We start from the raw sequence: 18,790 nt of genomic DNA, 5'->3' as shown, positions 1-18,790 counted from the left end.
ATTTTATACATACAAATATACTTTTCAGGGTGAAACAATGTTTTTGACATGTTTGTGGTGTTCACTCGCCTCAAACAGATAAAATGCATTTAAGCATTGTATAGGCTATCGCTAAAGATGTTCTATGACCAGAATGCACGTGCTTAGAGGTTTCACAATACACCTTAAAGTCAAAGCAGTATTAAAACACCACGACATCTAATGATAGGCTACATTGTAAACAATATGAAGCAATGTTGCCATGCTAGTTTTGAACGAGGACTGCTAACTCAGAAGTATAATAACTATGTATAATAACTGGAGTTAATGAGTATAGGTGTCTTCTCTGTGCTCATAATTATGATGCTGCAATGCAACAGAGATTAGCTTCCCACCTCTTCTAGTGGGAGGTATGCCATTTTATGATACTGCTATCTGTCCCTTAAAGAGCCCTGGCAGTTTATAAGTAATGATTCAACGTTTTTTAATAATTGACCTTTTTCTTTACTCTAAAATAAAATGATCCATCTCACCTCTTAATACGCCATCTAGTGTCTGGTCAAAGAAATAAAGATAGTAATACTGAAATCTGTGGGGACACCTGGTGGTGACTCCCTCCCTCAGTGTTTTACTGTAATATTTTCACTACCATAACATCAGACAGATAGATAGATAGATAGATAGATAGATAGATAGATAGATAGATAGATAGATAGATAGATAGATAGATGGATGGATGGATGGATGGATGGATGGATGGATGGATGGATGGATGGATGGATGGATGGATGGATGGATAGATAGATAGATAGATAGATGGATGGATGGATGGATGGATGGATGGATGGATGGATGGATGGATGGATGGATGGATGGATGGATGGATGGATGGATGGATGGATGGATGGATGGATAGACAGACAGACAGAAAATAGATCATTTATAGACTTAAAGCAAACTATGCTTTACTTTTACAACCTAACCCACCAAGAGATTTAGTTTAAGTTTTAAAACAAAGCAGGGGTATAAAACTCTGCTACTGTTAAGTTCTAGTGTGTAACAAATATGAATTTGAATGTACTAGCAATCATGGTATTATATAGCAGATGAGATCATATTGTATTATTTGTTAAAGGTATAGTTCACCCAAAAATGAAAATTATGTCAGTAATTACTCAACTTCATGTTGTTCCAACGGCGTAAGACCTTCGTTCATCTTCGGAACACAAATTAAGATATTTTTGATTAATTCTGACAGCTGGATCACTCCTCCATAGGCTTCTAAGGGATTGAAACTTGCCGGCCCCGAAAAGTTATTAAAGACATTGTTGAAATAGTCCAAGTGACTACAGTGGCTCAATCCTAAGTTTATCAAGTGACGAGAATACTTTATGTGTGCAAAAACAAAACAAAAATAAAGGACTTTATTTCAACTATTCATTTCCTTCACTGTGGGCCTCGAGTCAGTTAACGTAGTGTGATTGCGTAGAGCTACGTCACACGTAGACTCACTATTGGCCGACGCTGATCACGTGTGTGATGCGTGTGACGTACAACAACAGAAGCTTACGCTGTTACACTAGTGAACTGACTCGAGGCCCAGAGAGAAGGACATGAATAGTTGAAATAGTGTCGTTATTTTTGTTTTTTACTGCGCACAAAAAGTATTCTCGACGCTTGATAAACTTAAGATTGGGCCACTCTAGTCACTTGGACTATTTTAACAATGTTTTTAATAACTCTTCGGGGGCCGGCAAATTTCAATCCCTTAGAAGCCTATGAAGGAGTGATCCAGCTCTCAGATTGAATCAAAAATATCTTAATTTGTGTTCCTAAGATGAACGAAGGTCTTACGCGGTTGAAACAACATGAGGGCGAGTAAATACTGACAGAATTTTCATTTTTGGGTGAACTATCCCTTTAAGTACCTGGAATAACTCGTGAGAATCAGTTGCAGTGTCTTTGAAAACATGCAGTGATAATGAGGCGGAATGAAGACGGCTCCGCTGTTGAGATGAGATGTCACAACAGCATCTGCGCAAAACGGGTCTCTCCGATTCAACTTGTTTTAATTATAAACACGTCTCTTTCTAATCGTTATCTCTTTATTGAACTCAGAGTGCACGCAGCCACACACGTGCATGCACACACACCATATACACCATTACTGGAGTCACAAAGGAGACAGAGAGTTGCTGACAGTATCACATTCTTGAGCATCACATGTTTCAAGTGAAGCAGTAATATCAGTGTTGCCGGGTATGTTTCAGCAGGCTTTGGCCTTCATTTGTTTGCGAGTGGCTCATTTCTGGTGGTTTTCACTCACCAGGAGGTGAATAACGCATGAGATGTGTGAAGGTCAGAAGAGGAGAGATGCTGCTGAGGAAAAGTAACAGGCTGAAGTTATAATAGCTGAACAGGAAGTTGCCTGCTGAGAGCTATTCATAATGTACAGATGGGGGGGATGTGGAAGAAGAGTTCATAAAGCCAATAAACTCTGCATGTCACAAAAATAGCAAGACATTCAAAACGTGGTGGGTGAAAAGCCTTTTCGATGTGAAAAAGTTCTATTTTTTTTTAACCTAATCGTTGACTGGCAATAAAAACAAGTAATTTGGCAGAGAAAATACAAGAGAAGAGAACCATCTGAACACTAAACCCGTAAATTGAAGAACCACTTGGCATAAACGAATACATTCTTTAGGAAAGACGACATCTTACAGAAATGTTACGATAAAATCTCAACACAATCCAGTGTGATTCAAGGACAAATACTGAACATTCACCGTTTAAGATAAAGGACTTTTCTGAAAGTATTTTCCTTGATAAAAGCGAACAGAGAACACTTAATAAGGTAAACATTAAGGTATCGGCTCTGCTGTATGATTACATGGGGAAAAGTCGTCCATATTCTGTTGCCTTTCTTGCTACACGTACAGGCCACATACACACTGCAAACTTTTGGGAGTGACAACTGCATTTAAATGTGGAAGTGGATATCTTCCATTTGAACAGAATACAAAAATATATTTTTTGTATTCTGTAAAAAAGAGTATATATCACTTTTGGCACCAGTTTTGCTGTAAATATCATACCTTTTCTGATTTAGAAAAGGAGTTGTTGGTAGTGAACCGTATTTGTCTGCAGTGTGGACGTGGCCTTGCAAAACTGCTACATGTAAAGAAATTCAGTTTCTTTTGTAGCATTTTTGAAAATCCTCAAGTAAATATCTAATTATTTCAAAGTTCAAGGTTTTCAGAGTTCAAGTCACAATCTATAGCTCAGAAAAGCATTTGAATTCAATTCAACTGAGAAATGTTTCTTTCAAAATAGACCTTTCTACTACTAAATTCATACAATTCTATGAACAACAAGCTCCATCAGAGGGCTTCAACATCAAAACACAGCACACTGAGTGCTGAACAGTGATAAAATACTGATCTTTAAACATGATCATTTACCTCACCTTTTTTTCTTCTGGACAACAGTGAAAAATACATTTAAAAGAGTTTGCATTAAGAGTAAACATAGTACAACAGGTAAAAAAAGACCACCATCAGAAATACGTGCACTACTGGGACACATTACTCTTCCTCCATTGACTTCTCAATCTCTTTCAGCTTTCGCACAAACTCTTGAGCCTCTTTGTCTCCCGTTCTCGCCTCCAGCATCTTCATGATGGGCTTCTCTGTATCAAAAGAAGAAATGAATCCATCAGACCAGAAGCAACAAGAATGTTGAGGTGGCAGACCTCTCGATAGGGAAGGACACATGTAATTGGAAATCTTTTCAAGAGGACAGGCTGTAACAGATACTAAACACCAAGCAATGCTGACAAAACAATGAAATCTAACAAGTACACCATTTCTCTCTGAAATCTTGAAATAATCAGTCTTGAAATAAAATGTAATATTTACTGTAAAACTCCTAATTATTCCATTGGGCTCAACCCTGTTTCTACAAAGTCACTTATTTTGAGTTTATACTGTTCTACGTCATGTCAAAAATATTTTTTTTACAAGATATTTATGCAAAATTGGGTTTTTTTTCAAGGCTGACTTTCAAAGTCAAGAGTGCGACAATTAATTCAAGAATGAGTGTAGAAACTATCTGTTATTGAGTACAAGGACATAATTGTGAATGCTGACTGTATAGTTTAGTTTGTGTACTTTTTGTCTTATGTTGATAGTGATAAAGTTAGTTGGGTATAGCACTTTGTTTGACAATCCTGCAGAGTATGTGAGTGAGTGGAGTTGCAACAATTTTCCCTCTGTGCTCCAAGCATTTAATAATCACTCCGCTCCAGCTCCGCTCCGGGTTCACATTTACTGCTCCCCGCTCCTTGCTCACTGATATCAGAAACACCGCTCCGTCATCGTTCACAGAGGAAATTGCGAATAAAGTATTTAAGTATGCTTTGAAATCTCACAAAATTTCTCCTCATCATAATATATAGGCATTTTAAATAAAAATAAAAAACAACATTAGGAGAATAGTTTCAATGTGGTTTATTGGATAGTGTGCAAAATTTTCCTATGACATGCTATGATTATTACATGGTTATCAGCATTATAAGTTAAATATCATTGCTGCTTTTTGCACAGCACATTTTGTTTGGAAAGAAGAAAATAACTACATTTTCATCAGTTATTTTATCTCTGGGTCGCTACATTTCTTAGATTTCCAGCCTGATCTCATGAAAGTGCGTATCTATAGCACAAATTTTATTTCTCTACCATTTATACGCCAAAAATAGTTTTTGCTTGCATAGCCTATAATACGCAGTTTTCGTATGCATATTATATGCACTTTATGACGTGCACGCACTTCACACCCCTAATCGGGGTTTAGTGTGTTTCATTTGCACGCAAAAACTATTTTTTGGCGTATAAATGGCACGAGAAATAGAATTTGTGCTATAGATACGCACAATCATGAGATCGTGTTGCCCGATCATATTCAGTAGGCTTGAGAACTATAACCTCCCGCAGCCACTCATGTGCATCGGCGTCATCATAACCTTCACATTTTTTTCTGATTTGAGTGATCCATCTGTATTATGCTAGCGTAATGTGTTTAACGTGTGAATCCTTACTAAAAATGCAGTTCTATAATGAGCCGTTGACATGAATTGTACTCGCGATGGAGCGGTGATGGAGCGGTAGTGGAGCGCTCTCAGAGCGAGCGAAAACCACGACCATTCAAAATCACAACGCTCCATTCCTCGCTCCGCTCCCACTCCACTCACATACTCTGCAATCCTGTTCCCCATATAGGTATGATGTACTTATACAGTGATTACAATAACTGGGTAATAACTAGGTACTTACCCTGAACCTACTCTTAAACCTTACCTTGACCCCTGTAGTTACCTTATATTACCCAGTAATTTCTTAGGTAAGTACTCTACAAGTGCAACCGTTTGCTGGTTTATAGCTAAAAGGTTTGCAAGACAAACAGCAGCACGAGAAAGGTAAAACACAAAGAAAAGTATCAATTATGCAGCAGTTGCAGTTTATAGCAGAAAAGCTTCCTGTGTCAGTCAGGAATTAAGAATGAGAAAGAAATATGAAATTGTCTAACACTTCTATTTTATTCAGATCAAAATCACTTGACGGCTGTAATCACGACATAATTGGGTAGGAATTTTACCAGAATGACTTGAAGGTATACCATTACCTTCAAACCTAATCAAACACATCTGATCCAGCTAATATCTAAACTCTACTGGAAGGTTCAGTGGGCCTCCTGAAGCACAGTTGAGTACCCCTGATTTTACTCTTAAGGTGGATACATCAGAGATGTTATCATACCGCTTGGTTTTTGGCGGGACAAGTGCAGGATGACGGGTTGAAGGGTCTTTCCAGCAGGTGTGGCACTTGGCCTGCCCGGCCAACAGAAGTCACTCAATGGGGCCACAGCCTCACCAGCGAAATCATTAGTGGACAACCAATCATAGTCCATCACAGTGAAGGTCAGACAGGCACACCTGTGCCTGTACTGCTCAGGGCTGACATGGCTGTGATGGAGCAAATGGAATCAAAATGCTGTTGAGGTACTGGGACTCAAAGTTAATAGCAAGTGTTCAAGTGAGCAGTTGTTGTGGTACTCACAAATGAAAAAGCTCGTCAAAAACAGGGTGCAGGGTTTTGAGCTTCACTTGGGTACGCTGACTCCGAGCCATGGGGAACAGATGGTGAGGACACAGCTCCACAATGACAAACGGGTCGCTGAGGCCTAGGAAAGCAGAAATTAGGAGACAAATCCAATAAACAACAGAAAATTTAAGCAAGTAACTAGATTTGGAAGGAAATACCAGTGCCTGCATGGAAGCCAAGGAATAGTGCCAAAGCTTTAGGGGAACTTTCAGTACTTTATAATCAACACACAATGCAACACCGTCTCTGTGATGTATAACTGGCTATAAATGGTTAAAATACATAAGAAAGACCTGATGTATAGAAGGGTCACTGTGATTTTGCCAAGCAATGCATGTTGTTGGATCAACAGATGTTGTTGATCCTGGTACAACATTCCTGACTAAAAATTATTCTTAGCCCTATCCCTACCCCTAAACCTAAACCTTCTCATAATGTATCCCTAAAATCAGAGGGAAATGATAGGCAAATAACACTGATGTAGAAACACCTAACCCTGGTTGTAAGCCTAAACTTGACAGAAACTGTAAATTTGTCCCTCAAATCTGATTGGAAAGTTGGACTTGGTGAAATCACGTTTGCCGTAAAGAAGATCAGTCGCAATTATGAAAACATCACTGTCCTCTGCATTTTTTTTTATTTAGCTATAAAACAGTATGAAAGATTGATAATCATTTTGAGAAGTGCTGAATAATTAACAGTGTTCCTTAGTAGTGTTTTTAAAGATTGGGAAATGATCATGCACAATTAAATAACATATAGTAGATACAGTAGTGGCCAAAAGTGATGTCTGACCTAGGAAAATTGGCTTCTTTGCACTTAATTCAAACTTTTTATTAAATATTATTCTATTAAATATTTTGTATGCATGTTGTGACGTTGTGCCTGAAGTGTAAAATAGCATTTACCATGACACAATAAAACATGCGGAATTGTGCTGACATAATTTTTGGCCAAGTGGTCATACCAATCTTTCACTCATTATTCCCAGCCCATAATTCAATAAATAACTATATGGCAGGTATTCGCTATATTATCAGATGTTATTACGTGGTAATGGTATTGGGGACGCATGTCTGCAGCAGGTGTTGGAAGGATCTACAAAGTTGCTGGCAATTTGAAAATGGACCAATAATAGATGAAGATCAAATGTGTATTTTCAAGCATGATAACAATCCGAAACACATTGCAAATGCAACAAAGTTGTGCTCAACGAAAGTGTTCATGCTCAGCATTTTGATGTCATTGAAAACATTTGGGAAATTATAAACCTGGGTTTAGTCATGCAGATCTTCCAATGAATCTCAATTTTGTGAAGAACTTGAGGACTGGAAAAAAATATCCATATTTAAAACTTTATCGACTCTGGCAGACGGCCTACGCAAGTCGACTTACGCCAAAAGAGTAGCACTGTATGACGTAGGATGTATGAGTAGCGTAAGCTTTGCCGCCTCTCACGGTTCAAACAAACAAGGGTGGGCAACAAACTCAAACTCAAAGAACCAAGAGAATATTAATAACTGATTGCATTGTAGTCAATGTATGCTTTATTTCCTGTAAGCTTTTTGTTTTGCTATGCCTTTTTCTTTCTTTGCATAATGAAATAAAACTTATATTTAAATGTATGCTGGAGATTGCCTTTCTTAAAAAATTATTTTGTCATTTTAATACCTTAGTTTAGTGCATACTCCTAATATTTTGATAGTTTAATAGAACCTGAAAGTCTCATTGAAAGCAAATATTGTGCAAATATCCCCTCTGGACATCAATTTTGGCTGCTACTATATATGAGGTCAGGTATTCCCTACATTGTAGGGACAAAATATGGAGAAATTGTTTGGTCCCCATGAGGAAAACAGCTTAAAAATCATATTAGACACTGTTATTTTTTTAACATGTAAAAATGCAGAAAGTTTTCTATGATTGGTAGTTTTAGGAGTAGGGTTAGGCCTCTTAGTTCTACCCCCTAGAAACCGAACCTCAAATAGTTTTGTACAGTATAAAAACTAATATATCTATGGAGGGTCCCCATAAAACATGTAAACCCAATTTGTGTATGTACGTGTGTGTGTGTGTGTGTGTGTGTGTGTGTGTGTGTGTGTGTGTGTGTGTGTGTGTGTGTGTGTGTGTGTGTGTGTGTGTGTGTGTGTGTAGTGCTTGCAAATTGGTGTAATTGGAGTTTACCATTGGCATCCAGGGCAATGAGATCAGCTGCATGCAGTATCTCTACAGTGAGTCTTTGCTCAGGGGCATCATAGTAACACTTCACACTGATACGTCCGAAGCGACTGTGCTTTAAGATTCTCTGTAAAGCAAATGGGAATTTGTTTAAGATTGCTGTCTACATCACAGCAGTAATAAATATAAAATTGGTTTCTAGTTTAGAATTAATAACACATTAGCCAAGGTTGAGACTCTACAATTGAATTTAGTGACAGTTTTTTTTTTTATCTTAAAAGCTAGTGATATGACATTTTTGTTTACAACCTAGCATTGTCAGTGACAGATTAAGATTGTCTTCAGTTGTAGGTAGAGAATTGATGCTACTTTCTGAGATTGGTCCACTGCTTTGTGACCAACATTTGAAGCAATCCTGAATGTATCTTTCATGTATAAAGTTATCATGGATAAGTTTTGGATTATTCAGCCTTCAATGTCAACAACCAAAATGATGCCTGAATTTTCAATGGCCGTCTGCATCCAGGCATGTCAATTCAGAAAAAAATTACTTTGAGTGCATTTTCTGTAGGCCTACTATTGATGAAGTAAAGCTTGCTAGAAAATGCTACTCACATAAGACAATTTGAAGGCACAATTATTTTGTATTCAACACTGAAAAAAAATGATCACAAGTTAACTTGCTGTCTGTTCAGATCAGACATTTTTTAGGTTCGGTTTGGTTTTATAACATGCCAGTTATGTAGACATCTGCCCCAGTAGGCAGTAGACAGCAAGTCAGCTTAGTGGGATTTGAGACACCGTCAGAGACTGCGAAATCTTACGCAGTGCAAAGAACGCTTAGTCAAAGAGGAAATGACTGATGTAAACTTTTAATCATCAGAGGAAGCAATAGTATTTGTGATGTCTTAGCTCCTAATCAACACCTCCTCTCTCGGCAGGGCTGGAGCTAAAAGCTGCGGCAGCCCAGCCAGACTCCTACCCACCTGCTGGGAGATTTTCTCCAGGAAATACTGTTCGATCAGCTCAAAAGAGGAGCATTTGTTCAGACGCAGCTCCTCGTCCAGGCCCTAATGGGAAGGAAGAGGGAAGGAAGATGAAGCCGTGCTTAATTCATTTGGCCAGCCACATTGGTTGAAGGTGAGAATACCTTATAATCTCCACTCTTAAGGTCTTCCAAGACCAGCCCTTCTCCATCAGCTTGGAAGAACCGCACCAGCGTCTGCACGAAAAAGAACTTGTTAAGGTGTCTGATCACTACCAGACTGACAATAAACACATGTTTTTTTTCTGTTATGCCATCATATTTTTCTTGTGCTCTTTCTTTGATTGCATCAACTCCAGCAGACATGCACGGACTCTCGTAACACACTCTTGAGACTTGTTGTGCTAATAGACCAACTATATGGTGAACAACATGTTCAACCCTTGAGTTTTCATGTAAATCTGTGGTGAGTTTCTCCCAATTCCTCTCTGCTGGAATACTTTGCCAAGAGCTGTGGCGAATATATGATGTGACCGTGGCTGAGATTGCAGGCAGAAGGAAACCAGACATGACCCTTACAGTCCACAGAGTTCTTGTACTAAACTGCTAGCTGGCAAAACACATAGTTGGCTTTCAGCACCATTTTTAAACTAATCTAGTACTCCTTTCCCCCCAAAATGGTGCTGGAACTCAACCAAGGGACCTGCGGACCCCTCTCAAAACTGATTTTATTAATCTTCAGACTGTAATTTCAACCAGTCAGAGGATATCAAACATGTTTGATCATTTGAGCTGTAGCACATTTCTGTGCGAGTTTGTGGTGTTGGAACCCCTTGAAAAACTGGTAGTGTGTGATTCTCAGTTGTTAAATCTTTCTCTGTAACATTTAAAAAGTCAGCATGTGTATGGTGCCTAGTGTTTTAAAATAGATTTTAAAAGTTGTGTAGTGAAGTTTTGTGAACATATTAACATCTTAAGTAATTGATTCAGACTTTTTTATGAGCTGTTTTCATGCAAATATATAATGGATACAATTTATAGTAATCATATATGGATGTGTTGCTTTGACACATTGTGAAATTATATTATATTATATTATATTATATTATATTATATTATATTATATTATATTATATTATATAGTTTTGCAGAGTTTAGATTTGTTTTGCGTTATCCAACCCTGGACTATGATGTTAATGATGGTTTGAGATCACAGGTTTTTTAGCCATTGTATAGCCCGTTTAGCTGGCCTAGAACCCCCTTTTCTTTGGTGGGAACATGTGGAATGCTTACAGGTTGAGAACCAGAAACCTATCTGGGGAAATTGGCATAAGAAATTAGACAATAGCTCTGGACATGATACCAAACCAGGATGGTTCACTCATATTACTGTGAATGGGAGAAACTGCAACGCACAATAGGCCAGAATACGTCCTGCTTTCAAAATAAAAGAGCCAGTGGCCAACTGGCTAAGTATTTGCACCACTGCAGCTGCCGTTAGAAACTCCAGTGTCCTGAGCTTTGCACTTGGGATGGCACACGTGCATTGGCTGGACCAACCTGAATTGTGAACTGCCATGTGAACTGACTTTCCTTGAAAGGGACTTTGGTGGTATTCATGTTGACTCATCTGTACTGACCTCTACAGTGTACTGGAAACGTGAGTAGAATTCGACCTGGACACCCCTGTTTTCCGCCACCGTGTCCAGGATCATCCGCAGGAGCAGCTCCCACAGACTCTGCAGAACTCTAGGGTACAAAACAACCAGAAAGATTGCGTTCACAGACACAGTGACCTCCTTCACACAGTCAATTGCCACTTTAAAGTGCCTAATTTACTTGGAAAACATGCTTCCAATGGTAAATCTATATGTCATTACTGTTACATATCTGTTATCGCTACAGTATGCCCTCTTATCATTAAATGACGAAAGTAATTACCTTGTTAGATTCTCTTTAACCAATGACTCATTGAGGATGACTAGAGTGTCATCTAGGTACTTCATCAGAGGAGCCACAGCCTGGAGCAGTTCATCAGAGAGGACATATATTGAAAAACACATTAGACCATAGCCGAATTATGCTAACATGAAATAATTAAATGTTCTTTCTCTGTTCATTCATACTTGCCTCGTCATTGTTAATAGAGTCTGGAGATAAGCTGATGTGTTGAATGCATCTCCTGAGTTCAGAAAGCATCTGTGTAGGACAAAGATTTATGTGGTTTACTCAAGTGTGACTCATTACTCTGTGCAATCTGTGTAGAAATTGTGCAAAATTAACCAATCAGGAGTGCTTTTCCTAAAAGCATTGATAGGGAACTATAGTCAATTCGGTTGTTTATCACTGTTCAACGAATTTGTGTTTCCTGGAACCTAAAATATTTCCAACAAACATTTGCAAAAAGCATCGCAAAGTTGTGTGGAAGAGGTCTCGACCTTTGGTTAGAAGCATAGTTTCTTGACTTGTGGACTTAAATAGATCATGCTCTTGCGAAACATATACAAGCTAACTTGCAGTACAATCTATATCTTCCATTCCATTTATACATAAACTTCATTCCATTCCATTTATACACAAACTTCACTCTAGGCCAGATTTGATAAAAGCTTGCTCCAGCACAAACCCTCTTTTGGCATTGAAAAACTACTGTCAGGATTTACTAAAACATGACATGAAAAATTAGCAATGAAAAGGTGTGGACATTGTTATTTTTGCGGGTGACCTTACTGCATATAAATTTGTAGGAGTTTCCCATTTAGATGCAAAATTTATGGAAGGAGAGTATTTAAATGGATCATGCAATGTGATTTAAGGTTAAGATTTGCCTAGTCAATTTGGTATTTGCAGCATTATTTACCGCCCCAAAAAAAGCATGTCTTAAACCAGATGCTAATTTGCGCTGTTCTTGGTAGATTGGATTGGTCATTATGGAAATGATCCGGCAGCATCCGTGTTCATTAAATTGTGTGTTGTCCGCCGAATTTTACACTCCCATTGGTATTTTTTTTGGGGTGGTTGGGGGTTGCGCTCCAAGCTAATTTGTCATGTTTAGTAAATCTGGTCCTATGTCTTTTAGCTTGTTGTACGGTAACGAAACCCCAGATTGGCCGTTTGCAGAAATCTCATTTTTGGAAAACAGTTTTCATGTGCAGTATACATCAGCGTTAACATAGCTTGCTTGTATGTCATCATTTCATAACACTGAAGCTGTTGATATAATCAAGTCTCTTAGTAGTTGAACTGTGCTCTTCGATGTATGTCATTACCCTATCAGTAAGATGTGTGATTAGGCGCTTGGCCTCCCTCTGCAGGTCGATATCAGCGTTGTAGAGCTGCCCATTCAGGGACTTGTTGACCTGCTCCTTCCCTTCCAAGCCGCACGACTCCCCCATGGCCTGTTCTACCCCCCGCCAGTCCAGCTCCCGCGGCAGACCTCCCAGGTACACACGCACAAGCTCGGTGCTATTCAGAGCCACACAAACCTGCGCCAAAGCAGCAGCACGGAAAAGGAGGAAGGGAGATTGGAAATGAGGAAAGGAAAGGTAAAAAGTGGATAGAACAAAAAGGAAGAAAGTAAGGAGGTCTAAATGGGGCGAAGGGAGAGAGAGAGCATATAGTGCGTAATGAAAAGGGGGCGCTAACGAGGTCAGACACACTATGACACAGGCGCACCGCTGAGACGTCAGTGTTGTCAGGGAGAAGCACTCAGCGCTGACATTTACTTCGCTCGTAATTAAAGCCAACCCTCCATCGCCCAGAAGCGCTACCTGCACGATGAAACTCTTGTTGTGGTCTTGTCCCAGCTGGCCCCTCTCAATCTTGCGCTTGATCAGCTCGGCGTAACACACTGCCTCGCTGCAGAAATTCTGCCATACATCAAGAAAGAATTGCGTTATGTGAGTGAAACCATAAATTCTCCTTTCCATTATGGACAAGCTTTTTATTTTCAGAGTTTTTGACTGCCGCTCTCCAGCTGTGCAAGCTTAAACTGCATGCTTATGAAAGTGGAGCTTAGAGATCATTCGTGCTCACGTCCGTCAGGCGTGTAATGAAAATGAAGGCTCCCGCTGAATCGGGCCACGCCAGCTGGGCCCAGAACTCCCGCACCTGGCTGAAGCATGTTGTAACGTCCACCGCCGAGGAGCTGTGTTTGGTCTGACTCTGAATCAGCTCCAGCTGTACCATTAAAATACAAACGTCACGTTATGCAGCCAACAAACCCTCACTAACACACTCTCAATGAGGGTACGTTAACCTGATTTTTCAGTAACACCTTTAATTTACAGTTTCCTTTTTACACATTGCATGTACTTACAATACTGTGGGAATAACAGTAAATTATGCAGAATTACTGGAACAAACCCTGACCCTATAGTAAGTACATGTTGTTACTCACTACATAAATACACTGTAACAAGGACAACTTGTTCTTACTCAAAGAGGCTAAAATCAAAGAAGCTGTCTTTTTTTTGTGCTTTTATCTCAGTATGAACTGATTGTATAGGTCTTCATAGTGGTAAACTAATATATAAGCAAGGCCACGTTTCCAAAAATAATTATTAGTAGATCATATAAATGATTATACAAATTTTCTGAAAATTATAGGTTGAAGCTTATAGTAATTATAGACTGCTGGAGACAACGGTACACTGTAAAATATATTTCTCAAAGTTAAAAAGAAAAATATTATTGGAGTACATTTTACAAGGAAAAACTATTTCAGTCTTTAATTCAATATATTACTTGCCATTTCTTTGTAAATATTTGTGAAATGTACTAGCAATTTCTGAGAGGAAACAGTTTTAAAGTAAATCCTGCACCAATTATTTGTTGTCTTTAAAGTAGAAATGGGTTTTACAATGACTCGTTGACATGGATGGAAACCATTGTACATGTCTTGGCTTGTCATGATGTCACCCAACACCTCATCCTCCAAAGCCTATTCCTCTCTTTCGCTTGCAGAATTGCTACAGATATAGCTTTACAATGAATCTGCCTATAACACAGTTTCCACATTATTGTGCGCCCCATGGGCCCAGGCCAGTTAATCTGCTGCTATTTTATTCTTTCTGACATCGTCATTGAAAAACTTGTATTGGTTGGCCATGTATTGTATTGGTAGGTATAATACTATAACACTAAAATGTTTTGTCCTTGCTCACCTGATCCATTTCCACAGCTTTGCGGATCCTGTCAGTGGATCTTTCATGTACAATCTGCAGCCATTTGTGAATAGAGGTCTTAAACCAATTGTGAAATCCAGTCAGAGCCAACATCTTAGTGTCTCTGAAAAGAAATTTGATACTCATACTCAAGAGTGAATAACCTCATCAATTATGGGTAAACTCATTTATCTATTAACCCTCATGTACATTCACTCACTCTCTCCATGTGAGTCATTCTTTACATAATAGCCTAGGTGATGAATTAGCACTCATGCAGGTGGATGAAGGGCAACCCAGTGACTAACTTGAGAGGCAGGTACTCCCTGAAGCGTTTGAGGGACTTCAGAGACATGTAGAGCTCAAAAAGGGTCTCTCCCATGGTTTGGGTGAACCGAAAACTCTCCTGCTCCAGGTTCCCACACACTCGCTCCATTGCCACATTGACGTCATCTGCCACCTAGAGACACAGCACAACATTAAAGCCCCTCTCTATCACCTTTCTCCTGTTTATCGAGGCAAGACTTATTTTTAACGGAGATCTATAAGCGTTCACAGGGGTGTTCAAACTTACAAGCTTCTCTAACTGCCGGTAGGAGATGCTGAAGAAGTCAACCTTCACAGAGCTGAAAAACAAGACACAAAACATGTATTTTCTATGGTGCTATTCTGGAAACCTGTTTGAAAACAGTAATTATTTTTGCAATTCTGAAATGATACACTTCATCTTTATGCAAAGTTCTACAAAAGTTACCTGTAATAAAGCTTGTTGTAGACATTTTGTCCTCTCTGCACATCATCACATACTGCATCCACCACCACAACCAGACGCCTCAGCTGCTCCTCTAAAATCTGTAGAGATGTGCAGAAAACAAATACATCGGCTCACAGAAACACTCGACCAATGTCTGAATCTGAATCTGTCTGAATCTGAGTCTGAATCTGGCTCAGTTATGGCCAATAGAGAGACTGCAGGAGCTCCATTCACAGCAGTATGTATTTTCAGATTTAACACACTACTACATAAACTATCCCTGTAGCATTCTTGCCGCTCAAACAGTAAAGCATGGCTAACACTAAGGTCAACACTTGGTTTCTAGAGAATGCATGAACTTATAAAATGTACAACAACGTAAAAGGCTTTGGAAGAAAACCTCTGCCAAATGCATATATGTAGAGGACAATTGAAACTAGGTGACCATTTATGTTGTGCTGTAGCTAAATGAATGGAAGTATATTTGATTATATATTTTTGGATATATATTACAAATTGCAATTGTTATAAAATGAATACTTACTCCTTCGTCTGGTTTAATGTTTGATATTATTCCTTCATACCACTCAACTGTGCCTTTCTAAATTCAGGAACAAGCAAAGAAACCAAAAATTACAAATAGTAAAAATATATCCATGCACCCATAGTACAAAAAAATATGCTCCAACTACTATTTCACATTCAACAGATAATATTTAAATTTACTGTATGCAGTGGCCCCAAAAATATTTGGACACTTACTGTTGAAATTTCGGAATGTCACTGCATTAGATATAAAATATCCACTTGAGCTTTTCTCAGAACTACCTTCCATTTACTGTGTCATTTTTGCAGTGATCTTTAACATCTGGTCTTAGGATGAGTAGTAGATGTGTGAAGCCAGTTCCTCTCTGGTTCACAAAAGTGCCCTAGATTTACCACAGGTGGACTTCATCACATTTACTATGTCCCACAAACGTTTGACAACCAAAGAGTCACAAACATGTCTTAATTTTGAACAATGCATTTAATTTATTTAATGGAAACCAAACAAATGTCTTTTTTTCCTAGCTAAATCTTGTTTGAAAAGTGTACTTGTGCGGTATTTCTTGAAAATAAAGTGTCACTTGGTTTAATGTTTTGTAATATACTGCAGAGACATTCATACATGTCACGGAGTGCTCAGCTACGCCTCCCTCTGGTCGCATCCGCTCCCTCTCTCCCGAGGTCTAGAACTGCCCTTCCCATCTCTCCCTCTGGTCATCATCAATCTCCATCCCTGCCTGGTTTATCTGATCATCCTCATCACCGTCACCTGTTCATCATTATCTCCCCTTTATCTGGACTGTCCCTTTCATTGTTGCTTTGCGAAGTCTTGTTTTGCTCTGCTGACATTACCAAGTGTTATTCCCTGTCTTCTGTTATTATCTGGACCTTAGATCTCTGCCTGGACTCTCGACTCTGTGAACCTTTGCTGCCTGCCTTGACCCTTGCCTGTGTTTGGTTACGAGTACTGGATTGTCCCATTTTCCTGAGCCTGTTTCTGTTCATGTCTGTTTCTCTCTGCTTTATTGCATGTGTAAATAAACTACTGCAAATGGATCCAAATGCCTCTGTCTCAACATTACAAATACATTACCAATCCTTTTTTCAAATGTTTATAAGTCTCTTCTGCTCACTTAGGCTGCATTTATTTAAAAAAGAAGTACAGTAAAACAATATTGTGAGATATTTTTAAAATAACTGTTTTCTACCTGAATATGTTTAAAAAATTTAATTTATTTCTGTGATCAAAGCTGAATTTTCAGCATCATTACTCTAGTCAGTGTCACGTGATCCTTCAGAAATAATTTTAATATGATCTGATTTGCTGCTCAAGAAACATTTCTTATGATCATCAACGTTGAACCATGTTGAACCATGTCAAAGTTTTCTGTGATGAATAGAAAGTTCAAAAGAACAGCATTTATTTGAAATAGCAAATATATTTATACAAATATATATATATATATATATATATATATATATATATATATATATATATATATATATATATATATATTTTTTTTTTTTTATTTTTTTTTATTTTTTTTTTTTTTTTATTTAATGCATCCTTGTAGTGTACATTTTTGGCAAGAGTGGCTTCAGTGTCCAAATACCCTTCAGGACCACTGTATGTCTCACTGTTGATCTGGAACACCTAATTACCTTTATAACTGTTGCTATTTCCAAGTGCAATTCATTGCGGTTTGAACACACTGCTCTAAAGGCTGCCATTGACTGCATGTGTCCAATGCTCCTAAAGCACACATACACAGAGATCAATATCCAACAGTTTAAACAGCGCTATCTGGAAACTGCATGCATTGTTCATACAGTATGTTTGTGTGTTGGTGTGTCTCTGAGCCTAGAGTACTGTACTACATTGTAGTAGCAAAAAATCCACAGGAAATCCATGTTCGTGTGTCCCGCTACCCAATACAGATCTACCCAGAGTCTGAAAGGGCAGATCACCATGAGCTTGCAGACACAGCTGCTGCAATTGATGGGAGAAATATCTAAACATAAATAGATTTATTTTGGTCCTACAGCCAGAAAATCGAACCTTGCGAATGCGGGTCTGCGAGCTCATGATTCTTTGTTGCGTGTGTGTGGGTATAAGTTTACCTCAGCATAAGCTCACAGCGTATGATGGCAGCAGAATTGTTGCAGGGGAATACTTGACGCATACTCTTCATTTGAGACAGGCAGTAATCACAGTAAAGTCTGAAGCTCTCTGCCAAGAGACTCTCCTGCACTCAGAAACACACAATTACAGAATGGATCCAGATGAAAAGAATTAGTTCCAAACTAAAGCCTTAGGGGGGAATTCACAAAGAATTAATTATTCTTTGCTTATAGCAGCGTTTATTTGCACAGGCTGACTGTGTTCTTTTAGTATCCGATTCGCTAAAGGAATGACACATTAAATTAGCACACAGTGCAACTCTTCGATTCTGAGCGCAAGTTGGTGGGGAATGTGGCACTTGTCGCGAGTGGTATTAGCACAATGTTAAATGCACCAGACAAATAGCAATGAGTCTAATAAGCCGAGTTTACATGGAAAGTAGCCATGATTGTGATCAGAAGATTGACCATGCATCTTTCTGCAAGTCGACATGAAAAGGAAATTAACCCAATATGTTTTATAAATGTATGTGATCTTATTGTGATAAATTAATGTCTGCAGCAGCTAACATTTTTCAATCAAAATCTTTTAGTGAAATGACAGACTTTTGTCAGGCCTGGTTGAGCTGCATTTGAACAGACAGTGCTGTCGCCATGTCAAAGAGATGCTGTTTTGTCCACCCCATTTCCAAACTCATTTGTTTGAACTTCCTAAGGCTGGAGAATTTGGTTTAAATGTATTTTAAACACTGTTCTTGAACATTACAAACCCAAAGTTTATCTTCTGCTGCACATTTTACGGAGAACAGCTTCCAAACCTAAGAAAATAATGCAGGCTACGCACAAAAGCTTCTCCTGAAATGGAGCAGTTTCCATTTTTTTCGGGACAATCTGTTGTTTGTGG

At 38.7% G+C, this 18,790-nt stretch overlaps 1 protein-coding gene across 3 annotated transcripts in view; it reads right to left on the bottom strand.

The window, feature by feature from the left end:
• Positions 1 to 2,066: 2,066 nt before the first annotated feature.
• Positions 2,067 to 18,790, bottom strand: part of baiap3 (BAI1 associated protein 3) — a 52,195-nt gene continuing 35,471 nt past the window's right edge. For 2 of the 3 annotated variants that reach the window (XM_077213411.1, XM_077213410.1), the window contains 19 exons: positions 17,887 to 18,011; positions 17,428 to 17,518; positions 15,764 to 15,820; positions 15,220 to 15,317; positions 15,040 to 15,091; positions 14,774 to 14,925; positions 14,466 to 14,589; positions 13,336 to 13,479; positions 13,071 to 13,169; positions 12,570 to 12,785; positions 11,431 to 11,499; positions 11,242 to 11,321; positions 10,941 to 11,049; positions 9,466 to 9,537; positions 9,302 to 9,385; positions 8,322 to 8,442; positions 6,093 to 6,216; positions 5,793 to 5,998; positions 2,067 to 3,667 (listed from right to left, as the gene is read on the bottom strand). In XM_077213411.1, coding sequence (XP_077069526.1) covers positions 3,564 to 3,667; positions 5,793 to 5,998; positions 6,093 to 6,216; positions 8,322 to 8,442; positions 9,302 to 9,385; positions 9,466 to 9,537; positions 10,941 to 11,049; positions 11,242 to 11,321; positions 11,431 to 11,499; positions 12,570 to 12,785; positions 13,071 to 13,169; positions 13,336 to 13,479; positions 14,466 to 14,589; positions 14,774 to 14,925; positions 15,040 to 15,091; positions 15,220 to 15,317; positions 15,764 to 15,820; positions 17,428 to 17,518; positions 17,887 to 18,011 — 2,127 coding nt within the window. In that variant the 3' untranslated portion in view covers positions 2,067 to 3,563. The remainder of the gene's footprint in view (positions 3,668 to 5,792; positions 5,999 to 6,092; positions 6,217 to 8,321; positions 8,443 to 9,301; positions 9,386 to 9,465; positions 9,538 to 10,940; positions 11,050 to 11,241; positions 11,322 to 11,430; positions 11,500 to 12,569; positions 12,786 to 13,070; positions 13,170 to 13,335; positions 13,480 to 14,465; positions 14,590 to 14,773; positions 14,926 to 15,039; positions 15,092 to 15,219; positions 15,318 to 15,763; positions 15,821 to 17,427; positions 17,519 to 17,886; positions 18,012 to 18,790) is intronic. The other variant, XM_077213412.1, reaches the window with a different exon arrangement.

This window comes from Siphateles boraxobius, unplaced genomic scaffold (assembly GCF_051911475.1).
Source record: "Siphateles boraxobius isolate OS27281-9 unplaced genomic scaffold, OSU_SipBor_1 66, whole genome shotgun sequence".
Lineage (NCBI taxonomy): Eukaryota > Metazoa > Chordata > Actinopteri > Cypriniformes > Leuciscidae > Siphateles > Siphateles boraxobius.
The sequence above is the reverse complement of the archived record's forward strand: the minus strand, read 5'-3'. Positions and strand labels throughout refer to the sequence as shown.